The sequence below is a fragment of the Muscardinus avellanarius genome (genome assembly GCF_963383645.1).
Source record: "Muscardinus avellanarius genome assembly, chromosome: 5".
Lineage (NCBI taxonomy): Eukaryota > Metazoa > Chordata > Mammalia > Rodentia > Gliridae > Muscardinus > Muscardinus avellanarius.
Genome location: NC_137790.1, coordinates 81,978,089 through 81,997,097, shown reverse-complemented (window position 1 = coordinate 81,997,097; position 19,009 = coordinate 81,978,089). Strand labels below are relative to the sequence as shown.

At 35.6% G+C, this 19,009-nt stretch overlaps 1 protein-coding gene across 1 annotated transcript in view; it reads left to right on the top strand.

The window, feature by feature from the left end:
* The window catches only part of CCDC50 (coiled-coil domain containing 50), a gene marked incomplete at both ends in the record, with an annotated part of 85,447 nt that overhangs the window by 49,846 nt on the left and 16,592 nt on the right, over positions 1-19,009 (top strand). The window contains 6 exons of the mRNA XM_080696550.1: positions 385-502; positions 5,895-6,422; positions 11,159-11,274; positions 12,492-12,536; positions 12,639-12,743; positions 13,850-13,929. Coding sequence (XP_080552676.1) covers positions 385-502; positions 5,895-6,422; positions 11,159-11,274; positions 12,492-12,536; positions 12,639-12,743; positions 13,850-13,929 — 992 coding nt within the window. The remainder of the gene's footprint in view (positions 1-384; positions 503-5,894; positions 6,423-11,158; positions 11,275-12,491; positions 12,537-12,638; positions 12,744-13,849; positions 13,930-19,009) is intronic.

The following is a 19,009-nucleotide window of genomic DNA, read 5'->3' as shown; positions in this document are numbered from 1 at the left end:
CCTTTATACTTCATAAAGTTATATAGAATACTGTGTCCTTCCCCATCTAGAACTACTGAATCATCCCTCAGTTTGGAAGAAAGGCCCACAAATAAGTACTTTTAAAATTCTTTTGTACAGTCAGCAGTAGATAGTACTAGGGTTGAATGTCTTCAGATTAGGCTAGACTTAAATTTTTTCAAAAGCCTATTCTACTCATCTAAATTACGTGTCATTTCTGTTGAATAATCATATATGCTATTTGGATAGCATACGATTAATGCCAAAAAGTCTGGGAGCCATGGACAGAGGCCATAAAGCTTAGTAATAGGATGTCCACGTCCATTATATTGAGTTTGTTCATTCTCTCATAATGTTTATTTCCATTCCCTCTTGTCTTTGCAGGATATAGCCCGCCTTTTGCAAGAAAAGGAGTTAAAGGAAGAGAAAAAGCGAAAGAAACATATTCCAGAGTTCTCTGGAGCCAATACTTATGGAGATTGTTACTATTATGAAGATGGAGGTAATAATGCCTACATCATGACCTATCTTGTCCTTAGGCTCAGCCACCAGACACCCCTTTCCTTTTGTCTATAAAGTGACCTTAGACACCTGGGAATACTTGGGTACATTTAGATTTGTGGCATAATTCTATTTTAATTTAATGAATTCATCTGTTCCTAAGTTGGATAATCAGAGTCATTTTTAAGACTGTTACAAACTTCAATAAGGCTTTGTAAAATTTGGCAAGCAGCCTTTTGGAATGCTGTATTGCCTTATAAGTACACACAGCAGGGTGTGGAAAATGGTGGTTGAGTCTCTGGACTTAACGTTTCTCAAACAAGTCTAGGCAGTGCTGTTGGAGTTAGCCAAGTGGCATGAATAAAGAAGGTATTGCCATGCATCGGTTTCTGGGTAACAAAGCTTTTTTTCTTTTCTTTTCTTTTCATGTTTTCTTGCCTTTTATACCTAGGCTAGCTCTTTAGCCTGCTAATGACAGTACTTCATTTTGAGATGCATTGCTTGATTTTTGGTTTTGATACTTTCTTTGCTGTTTGATTACTATATAGAATAATCTCTGAGGAGATTAGTCCCTTCAAATTCTTGATTCTCTCGTGCCCGAGCTTGCGGTGTGGTGGTGGTAATGGGGGGTGATGGGGTGGCGGCGGCGGTTATGGTGGTGCTGAATCTTTCTTTTAGAAGTGTGTTGGGAAATGAGTATTTGCAAAGTATAGGTCAGTCCATTTCAAAAATCTCTGAAATGAAAGACATTTCCTGTGGTTGCAAGTGCCACTTTTTATTGAAGTTTAGTGTGAAGACCATACTTAGAGAAACCAGTGAACAAACCCTAAACACAACTTACAGGCAGTAAAAATGTTAAGGTCAGTGATCTCAAAGACCTTGCAAGCCACTTATCAACCGCTTCCCTATAATTCCAGTACAAAAGGTAAATATGAGTTTGTCTTTAATGAGTAGAATGAAAGGAATGCACATGCAGATGATAGAATTATGATAGTTTAAGTATCATTTTCCCAAGTCACATTATTGCACTAAGTATACTGTAATCAGTAGAGCTCAGCTCTGTAGCCTATTTAGTAAGTAGCTTGATTTTCATACTTAAGCCTGATGCTTTCTTCCTGCATATGTGAAATGTTCAGCCATTTCTAAATAACCATTTTTCTTCTGCTACTTTTATATATTATGTCATTTAAAAAGAAAAAAAAAAGTTACTAGTTGCTATACTAGAGGCCTGGAGGTTAAGAGTTACTTTTTTTTATCTTTAAAATCTTAGAAGTGTGGTCTGGTTTTGTGTGTGTGCGTGTGTGTGTGTGTGTGTGTGTGTGTGTGTGTGTGTAGATATCTACATACACATACATATGTATATTATGTAAAATTTATCTTATATAGTTTTATAAATTTTCTATGCATATACAAATTTTTAAATTTTGCCCTGGAGGCATGCTTACTATTAAAATTTGACCTTTTTTTTTTTTTGTACTAGGAATTGAACCTGAGGTATTCTACTTCTGAGGTATATCCCTCAGCCCTATTTTTTTATTTTTCAAACAAGGTCTCGCTGTGTTGCTGAGGCTAGCCTTGAATCTGCAGTCTTTTTATCTGAGCTTTCCAAGTACTGGGATTGTAGGTGTGTGCAGCCACACCCAGTTTTAAAAGTAACTTTTAAACTTTAAATCTCTAGAATCATTAGGCTGGCGAATAATTAAGTACAGTGAAGTTTGTGAGGGTGTTTTGTTTGTTTTATTTTTTAGAGGGGTGCCTGGTTGTATTGCCCAGGAACTTGTGACCCTCTTGCTCTTGGCTGGTCTAAGGTACTAATTTTAACCTAACTCTGTTAAAGAGCCAATGCTAATTTCAATTGAGACTTAACCTATTGTTTTGACTAGAGTGCTGTCACCCTGATTCATATCTCTAGGGCAGCTGATAGTGGTTTTTCAGGGACATCTGAAAGAAACTTAAAAAACATCTACATTTATTTTAACTACTTTGGTAAGTGGATAGAGAGTGGTATGTATGCTTATTTTGGGAATTGAATGTGAATTGAAGAATAGGAATTGATGAACTCCTAAATGGGGACGCGCGATGCGTGTGCGTGCGTGTGTGTGTGTGTGTGTGTGTGTGTGTGTGTGTAGATGTTGGAATTTCTCTTGTCTCAGCTGTGGTGTTCCTGGGAAATTATATATTGGAGAACATGTGATCTGATCCTAATTTTTACTCCTTTAGCTAGACCAAATTGGATTCTCATATTTATAAAGTCTGCAGTGATCCTTTCCCAACACATCTGGGGTATTTAATTGTACATCTCTGTATAGTGTGATTTTTGCATTGGTTACATTACAATCCTAGTATGTCTTTATAGAAATGATCATCCTTCAGCATTTATTTGATTAAATAATCTTTTTTAAACGATTGCTTATGAATTTTCTATCAATTATCTAAAACTTTCAAATTATCTAAAACTTGTCAAATTTGACTTACTTGTGGAAATGATATGTATTATTCACTTGTGAGTCCATGTTTTTCTTTCAAAGCCTCTTACCCAGCATTATGGTCATATTTTAATTTTTTAAAAAAGTCATGGTCTTTGAAGTCATAAAACTGGTTCAAGTTCTGTCTCTTATTTAGGACAATTATAATTTTAACTTAATTATTTACTATTATTTTTCTAAGTATTAATCTATAAAATGAGATTCTAAAATTTCTTTTTGCTGGGCGTGGTGGCACACCCCTGTAATCCCAGTATTTGGGAGGCTGAGACAGGAGGATACAGGTTCAAGGCCAGCCTCAGCTACTTATGAGGCCCTTCACAACTTAGTGAGACCTGTTTCAAAATAAAGAATAAAAAGTAGGGTAGGGGGTGTACCTCGGAGGTCAAATGCCTTTGGGTTCCATCCCCAGATCTCCAAAAAAATTAAAAATATATAAAAATAAATAAAATTACATCTTTCATAGATGTAAAAAAACCAAATAATGTAACCCATTTGGTTTTATAAATGCAAATTCTATTTTTATATAAAATATTTTTTGCATATTATAAATATATGTTATATATATTGTACGTATTACAAATATGTAAAATAAACATTATTTAATTTGTATATATTAAATAATATAGTATTAAATATAAGCATATTATATTCTATATTAATTAATTGTGATAAATATTATTTAATATGTGTACTTTTATACATATTAGATGATATAGTATTTAAACAAAAATCACCTTATTTTGAATGACAAACATGGAGTCATGCATATATATATAAGTGTATATAAAAGCAATGAGGGAGTTAATTATATTTGCCAAATAACTTGGTCTCTAGAAACATACAAGTCTCAATCTTCAACTTCAAGGAGTCCTAAAGGGTTCAAACATTCTCCATCTATGGCTCTTTCATTTCCCAGATTTAAAGGTATCACAATAAGTGAACTAGAGAAAAAAAATTTCCAGTCAACTCTTAAAATACAGTAGTAAAAACTTTATAGCAATTCTTTCAACACATTCTTCCAAAGTAACAGTACAATTAGTTAACTGTTAGGAGAAATTTAAAAAATAAAACATAACCTCACAAATTCATGTCAGAACAAAACTTTTTGTTTCCTTTGGGTTAAAAGCTGAACTTCATTCACATAACTGTCTATGAAATATTGATATTAACACTGTAAACTGTTATTCCCTAAATGTGGTCAGCATTTAGTAATGGATTGGTATGACTTTAATTAACTGCAGCATGCAGTTGATTCTCTGCCAGTTGTCGAGTAGACATAAAATAATAATTTGGTTAAGAGCAGATGCCATTAATCACAGAGAGTATTTGTTTTGCTTCTCTTCTGATTTTATGTCAAATGTAAATCTTAACTATAAATTGTAGAGATAAATACTTAGATTGCTTTGAAGATAAGTTTTAATCTAGGTTTAACTTTGAAGCATTTTTTTTTCTTCTGGAAAGTATAAGAGGAAATAATGTGAGGTTTTTTAATGGAAGCCATGGTATTCATGTTACTCATGTTGCATTTAGCACAAAACTGCCCTTTGCTCCATTTTTTTAATCAGATTAACAGTATCAAGCCAACGAAAATAATTTAAAAAACCCTAAAAACTAAGAAAACATATTGTCCTTTATTTTCTATACATCTCATTAAATTGTTGCAAATGCGGTTCAGCAAATGGTTAATTCCAGTAAGGAGTACTTCTTACTATGTTAGCGCTTTTTCATAGAATTAGGATTTCTTTTTACTGTTTCCAAATATAGTGAAAATTTTAGAAAATGTTAAAAATCAGTATATTCTTGCAAAGTGCATATTGCTTCACTTTCCTTTCATACTTTAACACTTTCATAGTGTGCTCTTCCCTACATGACACGAAGAAAGCACCCATGTATGTGCTATTCTGAAGTTTGTGCTAAACTTTGAGGGTTAGTATATTTATCATATATTGTGTTTTATACACATAAAGTTTTTGAAATATACTTAGAAAAACGACCCATTTTTATATATTCCTCTGCCAAGTTTCAACTAAAATTGAGAACAGAATTATCAAAGATAATAGGGAGCTGGAGTGTGGTGGCACACGCTTGTAATCCCAGTACTTGGGAGGCTGGGACAGTAGGATCCCGGTTCACAGCCAGCCTCAGCTACTTAGTGAGGTTCTCTGCAACTCACTAAGACTCTGTTTCAAAAAAAAAAAAAAAATAGGGCTGGGGGTGTAGCTTGGAGGTAGAATGCTCCTGGGTTCAACCTCTAGCACCACAAAAAATTTAAAAAGATAATAGGGCCATTTATTTACTTAAAATTCTCATTACTCTATCTTCTACATTGAACTCTAATGTATTACAATTCTCTAAAGTGGCTAGGAATATTTGCTTTGGCCATGTAAGAGGAAAAGCTAAAGGAACACCAATCTATGAATCATTTCTCTGAACTAAGAAATCCGCAACATTCTGATATATTGTCATTTTCAATAAGAAGTTTTGAAAGCCTATGACTGAAATCACAGAGCTTTTTTTTTTCTATCATATAAAACTCTTTAATCTCTAATATTTTTCTTATGCTAGTTCCAAATTGGTTTTTTCAAGGCAGGATTTAATGGTTAGTGACTAATTCTTGTTATTGGCAAATATGAAAGTACTCCATTAACTCAACCTAATCATGGTCAAGTTCTTTCAGATTTAAATTATTTCACTTCATTTTAGTTTCTTATCTTTCTGGCTCTGTACCCAGAATCCTTCATGTTTAATTCCTTCCTCTCATTTTGTTAAATTTAGAAAACAACTTTCTCCATTAAATTTTTAAAATAGGTTGAACTTGGGTCCTTACTTTCTCTGTGTAATGACTTCATACTTTTTTTTAAGTTAATCTGCATTTTTATTTTTTACATCCCTGTAACCTCCACTCAGACCATCCAAGGTCAAGGAGGGCCAGGGAATTGGGTTCTGGACACCCAAGGTATTGTAAACCCCAAAGTGATGGAAAGACTGTGAAGCAGAGAAAGGAGAAACCAAGACATCCACGGGAGAACTTGGAAGAGCTGGAAGAGCGTTGCTCATCGGAGCGATCCCCGCCATTCTCTAGCTGGGGTGAAATGAGAGAGGATGGCCAAATTATCAGTGAGCAGCATGACAGAAAACGGTCTGGTCAGGAGAGGCTCCGGAAACCTCCACTCCCAAAGATCAGTGGTGAGGTGTTTTTGAGCACTGAATGTGAAGACTGGGAGGCTAACAGTAGCCATCGAACTGGGAATCGGAGAAAACAGTCCCAACATCAAGACCGGCTTTCACCCAAGTCTTCAAAGGAAACAGAGCTTCACTGCAAGGAAGCTATATATGGGAGGGACTGTGGGCAAGGTGGGCTCAAAGAAAGGAGACACAGGCCCAGGACTCCTCCCTTCTCAGAGAGTGAGGAGCAGCATCACCTCCGTGACACAGGTAATAACGGACCGCCCGTTGGAAGGCCTGGTATCGTGTGTGTGTGTGTGTGTGTGTGTGTGTGTGTGTACACACACACACACACACACACACACACACACACACACATAAACCAATGCATCTAATAAGCATCTTTTGCAACCTTTCTTTCTCTCCAGTTTGGACTCAAGTCTTTGAAACAAATCCTGGAGCCAGATACTGTAAAACATATTTACTTAATCTCAGGTCTGTGGGAGAAGAAAAATATCTGTACCATTCCTCTTTTTCCTTAGAAGATTTTTCCAGGTCCAGGTTGCAAGTGCCATCCCATAGAAACATCTTCATTTGCCAAGGTCACACCCCAGAAACAAGTACCCAGTCAGAGCTGAGTATCGGTTTTGTCCTCAGTGGACCCAGATGTTGCGATATCGCCGTAATAGTACTGCTTACCAGTAGGACTGGAAGCACCTGATTTTCTAGGGTTTTCCATTCTCATCATAAAAAATGAGGGATTGGTAAAGTAATCTTTTAGTATAGTATTTACAAATTATGGGCTGCGGATAATTTTCATTAGAATTAGGTGGCTATTTTCCTAAAATAATCAAATTTCTGGGTCAATTTGAACAAATTTAAATAGGAGGTTTATTGTGAATTCGATGTTTTAAAATTAGTTACTTTTTATGCTCTTTCTCTAAGTCTTTGTAGTTGATATTCTACACTACCAATACAGGTAAGTTCTCTACTTGTTTAGAAATACTGTGGTATATATATATATATATATATATATATATATATATATATATATATACACACACACACGCATATATAAAGTAAGTACTGGTGTTTATTATGGCTGTGAAAAATCACAGCTCTTAAAGTTGTTAACATAAGCCAAAGTTTTCCTTAATAATGAATAAACTAGGAAGATGGCAAAGCTAGTTCTAAGAGCATTTGTAAAACAGCACTTATAGAATAAGCTTAGAAGGGGATGCAAAATAAAATGATTAAATTAAACATACGATTGGTTAATTTTTTTGTAGGGCAGTGCAACCATATCTAACTTTTGAGAGTAACTTTTCTCTTGGGTTATGTGTCTATAACAGGTTATCATTTTTTTAGAAGTTAACTTCTACCTTTTAGGGCCATAAAATCTCTTTTCTGCTGTGAATCGTTAGATATATGTTGACATTTTCTAAATGTCATATGGCTTCTTAGTAAATATTCTTGTGTGATTTCAAAGAATCTGTGAATCATCATTTAACTTATTATATGTTTAAAATATTGAAAAACAGTACTTTAAGCAATTTTACTTAGAATTAACTTAAAGAGGATACTTTATTTATGTTCACTTTAAGAAGTTCTTGGCTTCTCAGACTGGAGAATAATGAACAGAAAATAAGTAGATGAAACCATTAGAAATATGGCTCACCTGAATGTTTGGTTTCCTGATTCTATTTAGGCTATTAGATGAGGGTAGCTAGTCTCTTAATCTGCTTTAATTAACTGTGTTTTAAACAGTTTTTAAGTATTTCCTTTATTTATTGACATCTGTCTATTGTACCATCTTTGGTTCCTTCATATGCTCACTTACAGAGACTCTATTGCCTCAGGTACAGAGGATCCTATAGTAAGTAGGCAGCCCTGCCAGTCCAGAAAGACAATATCCCAGGCTGTGAGAGTTCTCCTTAATGAGAATTGTAAATTCTAATAGTGCAGCAAAGATTTAAATAAACTGTTTCCCATCTAAGTACTTGAGACCAAGAGAGGTGATATCTCAAATTCTTACTCTTATTAATGAGGTTGTCGTTCTTTTTTTTTTTAGCAGCTTTAATTTTATCATTAAGACTTCACTTGCCCACAGCTTTGATTTTCCTAGCTAATCTCTTGTGTAGAGTAGATAGTGTAATAGTGGAGAGATTGTGGTGTTTTGCAATTTGAACATTTTTCACTTTATCATTTCCCTGGATGGAAAATTGGAGAAGCTGAGCAGACTCCATCATCATCAACTAGACATTGGGCTGCTTATTGAGCCATCTTTCTTCTGTAGATTGGATCATGATGTGGCAGCCTATGTTTCCTGTTGGCTTTGCCTAATACTGAGTTCCCTAGGTAATTCTGTTTATTTTCTCTAGAATCTGCCTTTCTAGAGATGATCAAGCTAATCATAATTCAGGGAGGTTTATATTTCATTTATATATGGTCCAATCTTGGGAGCATGCTGATGTTTTCTTACAGTCCCCAAACAGACATTTAAGACAGGCCAAGCCCAGCATAAAATTCAGTAACTAAAGAGATGATTTGAAGTGGTCTGTGTAATCAAGTCCTAATAAGTCTGAAGCTAAGAAAGCCAGGTTTACTCACCTTTTTAAATTTTTATTTATTGTTCATTTTTATTGGTGTATTGTAGTCATACATCTTAGTGGGGTACAAAATGGTAGAGGTATACATGCATATATCACTCATTTAGCCCTTCCCCAATTCCCACCCCATTTTCCCCTCCTCATATCTGGTGTAGTGATGGGCTTTGATATGTTTTAGAATAGATATATATATGAGTGCATTCCTTTTAAATTTACCATAAAGCTTGAAAACTCTCTAAGGATGAGCTTCACAAGATAACCTAAATTCTCATTATTAAGTTTCCATTTCTTTTTGAGAGAAAGAGAGAGAGAGAGAGAGAGAGAGAGAGAGAGAGAGAGAGAGAGAGAGATATCTGTAAGTGAATCGAGTGTGGAGAGACATTTTGCCAAAAATCATGTTAATCTGAATCATTATTTCGATGAATGTGGTATTCTACTTTTACTTTTAACTCTTTTTTTTTTTTTATATACAGTACTTGGGATGGAACCCAGGTGCATTCAACCTCCAAGTTACCCCCCCACCCAGCCCTATTTTTTATTCTTTTTTTTGTGTGTATGTGGGTCTGGGGATGGAACCCAGGGGCATTCAACCTCTGAGCTATACCCCCTGCCCTATTTTTTTTTTTTAATTCTTTATTTTGAAATCGGGTCTCACTGAATTGCAGAGGGCCTCACTAAGTAGCTGAGGCTGTCCGCAAACTGTGATCCTCTGGTCTCAGCCTTCCGACTGCTTACAATCATGCGCCACCACGCCCGGCTTTTATTCTTTATTTTGAAACAGGGTCTCACTGAGTTCCAAAGGGCCTCACTAAGTAGTAGCTGAGGCTGTCCTCCTGTCTCAGCCTCCCAAATCCTGGGATTACAAGTGTGCGCCCCGAGACCTGGCTCAATAGATGTAGTATTCTAAATTAGTAGTTGCAGTGTTACTTGTAAACAAGAATCAATGGGAAAAACAAAACAAAATCAAACCTACCCAAGGCCTGGGCTCCCCCAAGCTATTCAAATTAGAATCTCTGGGGACTGGGCAAGTACTTTTGTATTTCATTAAGGTATCCCCAAGTGATTCTAGTGTGTGGACATGCTTGACAACTGCTATTATAAAGAGATAGAAAAAGATGATTATGAGTAAATATTTTCTTCTTTCATGGTCCAACTACTAAAAGTTACTATTTCAGATGATGGATTTTGCTCATTGCAGCAATTGAAATTTCTCCTCTCTCCCCTCTCCTTCCCCTTCCTCTAGCGCTCACTCTCTCCTCTCGCGTGCAGGCGCGCGTGCTCGCTCGCGTTCTCTCTCTCTCGCTCTCTCTCTCTCTCTCTCTCTCCCTCTCCTCTCCTCTCCTCTTCTCTCCTCTCTCTCTCTCTCTGGTATTGGGGACTGAACCCAGAGAAGGCATTCTACCTCTTAGCTACCCCCAGCCCTTTTTATTTGTTTATTTTTGTTTTGAAATAGAGTCTTCCTAGGTTCATGAGAACCTGGCTATGTTGCCATGTTGTCCTCAAACCTGTGATCCTCGTGTCTCAGACTCCCAAGTACTGGGATTTCAAGCATGTGCTACCATGCTCAGCACTATTTCTGAATATAATACAGTCACTGTTAAATAATTTTAATTTATAAAAGAGTATGAAGAGAATACCCACAGTTTTGGAGTACCCATTAACATTTGCCTTAATATAAAAGAAATATAGACTAATAGTTCAAATTTAAAAAACAAAATTTCCCTACTAGTCCCTACGTTCATTTCTCTCCAGAGTAATAGAATTCTTAAGGTGCTCTGTGATATTTCTCTTCTGGTACATCTTCCTAAAGTTTAGCATTGACATTAAAGGATGTGTCAAATTTGGGAATAATCAAGTAGGTTTGTTTTCTATCCAAGAAGCCATGGCAGGCCACTGGGTGACTAATAGGTATCTTCATATAATTTGCAGGTGATTCTGATTCAGTCACCTCTGCATTCAGATATGCAGGCTGCAGTGAATAGAGGAAGCCTCTTACCACCTCATTCTTCTCAGCTTAGCCTCTTTAAACCCTGATACTGTAATCTTTTTTCTCTCTAAAGTTTTTTTTTTTTCAGGGATTTTTTTTTTCTGCTTATTTTGTTGAAAGCGTCATTTGTAGTTCCTTGTATGATTTTTCTGCTGCTGAAAGAACTAAGGGAAAGAAGATTTTACCAGACAGCTTTGGGGGGGGGGGTAATCTCATTAAAATGTGTTATCTGCATCGCCACTTATGCCTAGGAAAAACAACTTGTTTCAAGTGTACTTACTACACACTAAATTTTGGTATGAAGGCAATATTGTCGGTATTCGATCATAAAGAAAGACTTCTTTTTCTTCAAATTTTCAACTTTTCAGAAAATGGACTCAGTTGTCTTATTGCAGTGAGTTTTTTTTCAGGGATGAAACCAAGGGTGTTGAAAGAAGCTGTCTCTACTCCCTCCCGAGGGACGCACAGGGATCAAGAATGGTATGATGCTGAAATCGCCAGGAAACTGCAAGAAGAAGAACTTTTGGTGAGCACATTTTATGGCAGAAGTTCAGATGAACCAGCAGTTTTTTGTGTGAATGCAGTCAATCTTGGGATTACACAATGGAATTGTAGTTCTCTGTCATTTGAGAAACTTATTTTTGATGAGTAGAAAAAATCCAGACAATGTTAACAGAGTTCCCCTTTATCTACAGTTTACTTCCTGTGGGTTCAGTTACCCATAGTCAAATATATTTCTGAAAAATCTCAGAAATAAATAATTCACAACTTGTGTAGCCGGACGTGGTGGCACATGCTTATAATCCCTGGGATTGGGAGGCTGAGACAGGAGGATTGCACAGGTTCTAAGCCAGCCTCAGCTACTGAGTGAGGCTCTCAGCAACTTAGTGAGACCCTGTTTCCAAATAAAGTATAAAATAGGTCTGGGAGTATAGACTGGAGATAGAAAAGCCCTTGGGTTCCACCCCAGCACCACAAAAATAAATAAATTAAATAAATAAATAATTCACAACTTGTGTTACAGTATTTTATTGCATTGTTCTTTTTTTACTGTTGTGTATCTCTTACTGTGCCTAATGTATAAATTGAACTTTATCATAAATATGCATATATAGGGAAACAGTATACATAGGGTTTGGAACTATCTACAGTTTCAAGCCCCCACTGAAGGTACTGGAATGTTTTCCAAGTGAATAAGCAGGTGCGGGGATGTTATATTCAGTTTACTTCTTCCTTTTTTTTTTTTTTTCCAGCACTGGAAATGGAACCCAAGGACATTCTACTTCTGAGCTATACCCCCAGCCCTACATTTTATTTTTTATTTGGAAACAGGGCCTCACTAATTTGCAAAGTGCCTCACTAAGTAGTTGAGGCTGTCTGAGAACTGTGTACCTCCTGTCTCAGCCTCCCAAATGCTGGGGTTACAAGCATGTGCCACCACGCCCAGCTTTCAGTTTTACTTTTTGAGTGAACATGAGCAATAGAACTCCATATTCCCTGTGTTGCATTATTAAGAGCTGTCAGAATTGCTATAGAATTTGAATTAAAGAGCTCCTGCTCTCAATAGTAAAATAGTACCAGCTGATGACTAACTTTAAGGATGCTAATCACAACTAGTTTTAAATACTAATGAATGTTTTAAAATATTTTTTAATGGTCAACATGAATTTCAATTATTTCTTTTTGTGTGTGTCTCTTTTCTTCTTTCTTTCTTTTTTTTTTTTTTTTTTTTTTTTACCATAGGCGACCCAGGTGGATATGAGAGCAGCTCAAGTAGCCCAGGATGAGGTATGTTTCTATTAATGAGTTTAACCAATATTCTTTGGAAATACCCCAGTAATTTTTTACCCACAACTCTGTAGCTAATGGTATTGGCTGTATCTCATTTAGGAAATTGCTCGACTTTTAATGGCTGAAGAAAAGAAGGCGTACAAGAAAGCCAAAGAGCGGGAGAAGTCATCTTTGGATAAAAAAAAGCATGATTCTGAGTGGAAGGTAAAGTGTGGGGTTCTTTGGGTTTTTAAATAGAAATAAAAAATAGAAAGGGAACTCTGCTTTTAGGTTAAGTTCTGCAAATACATTTAGGATATACAGATTACCTGTGTTACATATATGAATCTAATTGTAAAAGTTGCTTAACTGGAAAGTCATTGAATTCTTGAAATAACTATGTAAAAAATATTAAGATTGAAACATATATTCAAGTTAAGGCCAACTGAGATGCAGGTGCTTCTGGTCATGAGTAATCTTACTTTTCATATACTTGCAGGAGAATATAGCGTTTCACATACTTTGAGAATTTTCTTGGTGATCTAGTCTATCTCTGCTTGGTTTCTTTTTGTCTATTGTCCTCCTCTCTACCATCTACCTCTTTTTCTTTCATTCTGATTGTATGGTTCTACCACCTCCTCTTGCTCCATTACCCAAGAATCAGACTTAAATGAAAGTATTATTTTCATATTTGTTATGTTTATTTAGCCCCTTAATAATTAAAGATTTTTTAAACAGCATTTTCGTCAAGTATTCCTAAATGCTTTTGCTTCATAAAGTAAGCCATGTTTACACAGATTCTTTGTGAACAAGAAACAGTATTTATTTTATGGATTGTAAATTAGAAAAGTCAGAAGGTGGTAGCCACATTTCCAGCAAGTATCATGACTTTTGCAATTTGTAGATTTTATAACTCCTGCTGGTACAGTCCCCCTTTTGGAAAAGCTGACTTGCACATACTTTAGTTGCCTGGCTAGACAACCATCAGGTACTGAAAGGCACTTGCGAGGCCAGACTTAGATTCGGTGGCTTTGGGTGTCCTCCAGCTGTTACCAGTTGCTGTGCCGCTTCTTTGTTAGCAATCTATGGCCAGACATGCCTGTGTTGAGCATGTGCACTCTGTGTACTGCCACTCATCTGGTTGTACCAACAACCTTCAGCCTACCTTTGTAGCCATAATGTTTTACCTCTGAGAGGCCACAAGTGAAACTTAAAATCGTTGCTCAACTAAATATAAGTAATGTGAGATTACTAAAGGAGAGCTTGACATATTATGCATATTCTCTAAACTTCATCTTTCCCATTGTATTTGTTTGTTTTACTGTCTATAGTCAAAAACTGCTAAGTCAACACACCCGAAGTCAAAGGAGAGTGATGAGACACACCGTTCCAGGAATGACAGGCCTGCACGGTAAGAGGACACCTAAGAAAGAGAGTGAGGACCTTGACTTTGGGGTGAGTAAGGAGAGGCAGTTGCCTAAGAAGACTGTTCTCCAGAGGAGATTAAAAGGTCTGCAATTGTGAAGTGGTGGCAAGTCTTTCATGATTCTTCTCAAACTTTATTTCTAGTTATAAATTGGGTCACATAAGTCATATCAGGAGTGTTTTAGAGAAACTAGGATATACAGGGAAGCATGTGTTTGGGGGACCAATTCTAATCTCTCTATTCATTGAATTTATGCCTTCGGCTAGGAACAAATGAGATTAGCTACTTTGCTAAATAAAATTTTGGGTTTTAAAGTTTTATTGGATTTTTTTCATAGTCACACTGATGTATGCATGATATTTAACATCCTGGAACTCATTTCTCTTAGTCTTAATGTCTGAGGCAAATACTTGAGTCATTGCAGACTCTAAGTCCCACTGGAGCAGATCGCTGTGTCTGTAGTATAATGTACTGACTGACTTCTCTCAAGTAGCCTTGAGCCCTAGTTACAGACAATAGCTATCTTTTTACTTATAGTTGATCACATTGAAATCTCCAGGGAAGAAATTCTTTTTATCTATTGCTTTTTCTTACCTTTGAAAAAATATGATTAGAATATGAAGAGAACATTTAAATGTGGCTGGAGAGAGAAGAGGGGAGGAAGGAATAAGGAAAGGTTGTCCAGTAAGTTACTCTTTAAAAGGAGCAAGAAGCCGGGAGTGATGGTGCACGCTTGTAATCCCCACTCTTGGGAGGCTGGGACAGGAGTATTGGGCAGGTTCGAAGCCAACCTCAGCTACTTAGTGAGGCTCTCAGCAACTTAGTGAGACCCGGTTTCCAAATAAAATATAAAATAGGTCTGGGAGCATAACCTGGAGGTAGAAGGCCCCTGGGTTCTACCCCCAGTACCACCAAAAATAAAAAAATAAAAAAAAAGGAGCATGCATCTCAAAAAGCTATAAGAAAGTAGATTGTAAACGTTCATCATAAATATGTGACGTTTGAGGAGACAGGTAAGTTGAGTCTGATTTGCACTTTACACAACACAATCTATTCCTTATATTGAGATGTCCTATTCCCCTGTTAGTATGTACAATATTATGTTCTTATGTATCCGTTACAATGAATTTAGTTTAAATAGAAAAAAAGACAAAAGTTAACACTGTACTTAAACATATGGAAGTCAACCACTAAGCCAAGCAAGGGAAGGAGGAACGAGGAGGGGATGGGGTGGGAATTGGGTAGGGGTTAAATCAGTGATGTGTACATGTATGTACACATAAGTTTTTTTTACCTCAATGTGATGTATGAATATAATGCACCAATAAAAAATTTAAAAAAGAGAAAAAAATGCAAAAAAAAGAAATATAATGTATAATAATTTTAAGAATAAATCTACTAGGGTGTCACAATAATCAACTCCTGTGAATGAACATAACCAAGACCTCAGAGGATATAAACAAGAACTAAAACAAGTAACTAAGAAATTTTCAATCATAATAAAAACATATATCAAGAATAAAAAAAAATCCCCGTGCTTGGGAGGCAGAGACAGGAGGATCGCGCAGGTTTGAAGCAAGCCGTTTCCAAATAAAAAAAATATATATAAAATAGGTCTGGGAATGTAGCCCGGAGGTAGAAGGGTTTCCAGAAACCCCAGTACCACCAAAAAAATAAATAAATAAATAAATAAATAAATAAATAAATAAATAAATAAATAAAATAATAATAATAATAAAATAAAAATCCCATCTTTTATTTTTAAATTCATGTCCTTTCAAAAGATAAATACCCTTAACAGAATGACATCGTGTTTGCATTGCTCTGAGGATAGTAATAATAATACAGTCTAAGTATATAAAATCTCTTGTTATTGTAGTGTTTGGTTAAGTACATACTGAACATCTTTTAAGTTACCTTATAGAATTGTATAGTTTAGTACATCCCAACAGAGTCTAAGTAAAATAAGAAGCAGCTCATCTGTTCCCAGTAGGTAATAATGTCTGGCTTATTATATTTTTCTGTCAAATGAATTCAGATCCCTTTTAGAGTGATTTTTCATTCTTAAAAGTGCTAGACCTTTTTAGAATACTAGTAACTTTGACAACAGAAGGGAAGGAGCTGTGCGGGATGGCTACTGAAGAGGCTTTCTTACCTTGAAAACAACTTCTGAAATATAAACAGGTACTCTAAAATATCTGGTATATTGAAAGGATGAGTAATAATATAATCTTATATTAAAATGGCTGAATTATAAATTAGTGAAAAGTGACTATGAGTAGTAGAACTTTTATCTTTTGTTGACCTGAGAGGAACACTTGCCTTTAAATATCATTTACTGAAAGATTGTGTGTATGTGTTTATACAAATGTAGTGTGTGTGTGTGTGTGTGTGTGTGTGTGTGTGTAAAAATTAATAAACTTTTTTTGCGGTAGTGGTGATGAAACTCAGATGCATTCTATCTCCAAGTTATATCCCCAGCCCAGTTTTTAATTTTTTAAAAATTTTGAAACAGGGTCTTACTGAGTTGCGAAGGGCCTCACTAAATAGTTGAGGTTGTCCATGAATCATGTTCCTCCAGTCTCAGCCTCCCAAATGCTGGGTTTACAAGCCTGCACCACCACGCCTGGCTAATAAGCATTTTATACAACATGTCCATATTTTATTTTATTTTATTTTATTTTTCTTTGCGGATCTAGGGATGGAACCCAGAGGCATTCTACCTCCGAGCCACACCCCCTGTCCTATTTTTTTTATTCTTTATCTTGAAACAGGGTCTCACTTGAGTTACACAGGGCCTCACTAAGTAGCTGAGGTCGTTTGCAAACCGTGATCCTCTGGTCTCAGCCTCCCAAATGCTGGGATTACAAGCGTGCGCCACCACGCCCGGCAAACATGTCCATATTTTAAAAATTAAAGTCTGTATGTCTCACACAACTAATATATGAATGTATGCTCTTTGGCTAGAGTCTGGTTTTCTCTTTTAATTTAATTATGGTAGAAAAGTTAGCTGTATGTAAAGAACAGATTGGTATTATTGAGACAATTATGGGTATTTTTTGTGAGTTCCCTTTAGTTTTTGTCTCTCTGATTTTTGATCACCTAGTGAGTTTAATGAAAGGGTAAAGAATAGACTCTGCCAAGGTGATTTCTAACCCTGTTTTCTTAGTCCCAAGTCATTTCTTTAGCCACCTGCTTTGTGAAACTGGATTTCTTAATCTTGGAGTCAGTGTTTTATTTCACTTCTTTCTACCAAGTCTTGTTAATTTTAGGTTATAAATGTCAGTTAATAATGGAAAAGAACACTATTCCATTAATTTCTGGTCTTTGCAGACAAATGATTCAAAGACGAAAGAAAAATGTTACATTTGATGTTTCATTAATTATATGTATATGATATATAAATGAAAATATAAAACATGTATCTTGCTAGGCGTGGTGGCGCACACTTGTAATCCCAGCATTCAGGAGACTGAGACCGGAGGATTGTGGTTTGCGGACAGCCTCAGCTACTAAGTGAAGCCCTCCACAACTCAGTGAGACCCTGTCTCAAAAATAAAGAATAAAAAATAGGGCAGGGGGTATAGATCAGAGGAAAAAAAAAGTATATCTTATAGGAATATATTTTCAAGTGGTATTTGAAAGTTTTAAAATACAGATACATATGTAAGTAGGCATATGAAAAAATAGGTGTATGTATATATATATATATAGTCATGTGTGCAGATGCAACTGCTTCTAATACATACACATATGTCCTCTAGTGGTACAGAACACTGGTTTGGGAATCCATTTGATGTGAGTCCTGGCTTTGCCCCTGTTAATAGTTGTATAGCCTTGGATAGATTACTAATCTTATCTAATCTATTCTAACTCTAAAATATATGTGTGCTAACTACTATGTGAACACGTCCTGAAAGTTAATTGAGATAATTGTGTAGAACCCAAAGCACAATCCTCACCATATACACAAGTTAACATCTCTTGCTCTTTGGGTCCACTGCTAGGGATAGGGTAAGAAATTTGTACAAATTTTGTTAATAATTATATTAGAGAGCCCAAATATATCAAGTGACTGTAGTTTTACAGTCCTCAGAATACTTATAATTATATGAAACATCCTACAATATCATTATGTATTTGATATATATTAAACTTATCTGGTACCATGCTTTAATATAAAATTTGAGTATAACATTGGGAAACAAAAAAAATAAGGAATAAGAAATTGTTGCTTCAATGTCAATATTTGTAAAAATAAAATAACAAAATAAGGAATGAGAAATTGTTCAATGCCAATATTTGTAAAAAAAAAATAAGGAATGAGAAATTGTTCAGTGCCAATATTTGTAAAAATCTGTATGAAGTAGTTAAAATAAGTTTAGAGTGATAAAAATCTCCTAGTTTTTAAAATATTATATATTCTTTGACATAAAAAAGTGCTAGTGAGCTAGGCATGGTGGTACATGCTTGTAATCTCAGTACTTGGGAGGCTGAGACAGTTTGCAGCCAGAGTGAGACCTTGTTTCAAAATAAAGAATAAAAAATAGGGCTGAGGCTGTAGCTTGGAGGTAGAACACCTCTAGGCTCAATCCCCGGTACAGCAAAAAAGGAAAAGAAAAAAAAAAGTTGCAAATGTATTTAAGATCTACTTTGCCACCTAGTGGATAAGGAAACTTTGCTCATGAAATTTTATCAGAGTTCTCTTCCTCCCTCTCTACCTATCTTTCATCTCTTCTCTCTCCTTTTTTCCTCTTTATTCTTTTATTACTTTCTTCTCTTAAATTCTTTCATTTCTTACTCTTTTTTCTATCAGAACAAAATAAATTTATAAATGGCAGCAGTTTTTTTTATTGTTGTTTCTCCGGCAGAGTTCTCCATAAATATCAAGTGTTGAGAAAATGATTGTTTTGATTAATTATGTACAGCAAAACCAAGGAACAGTTGTCTCTATTCATGCAACTGTATGGGGACTAAAGCGAGGATTCTAAAACACAGGAGCTTTTCACTTCTCCAGAAAATGTTTTTGTATATAATCAAATGAGAGAGGGAATTGTCATAGTCA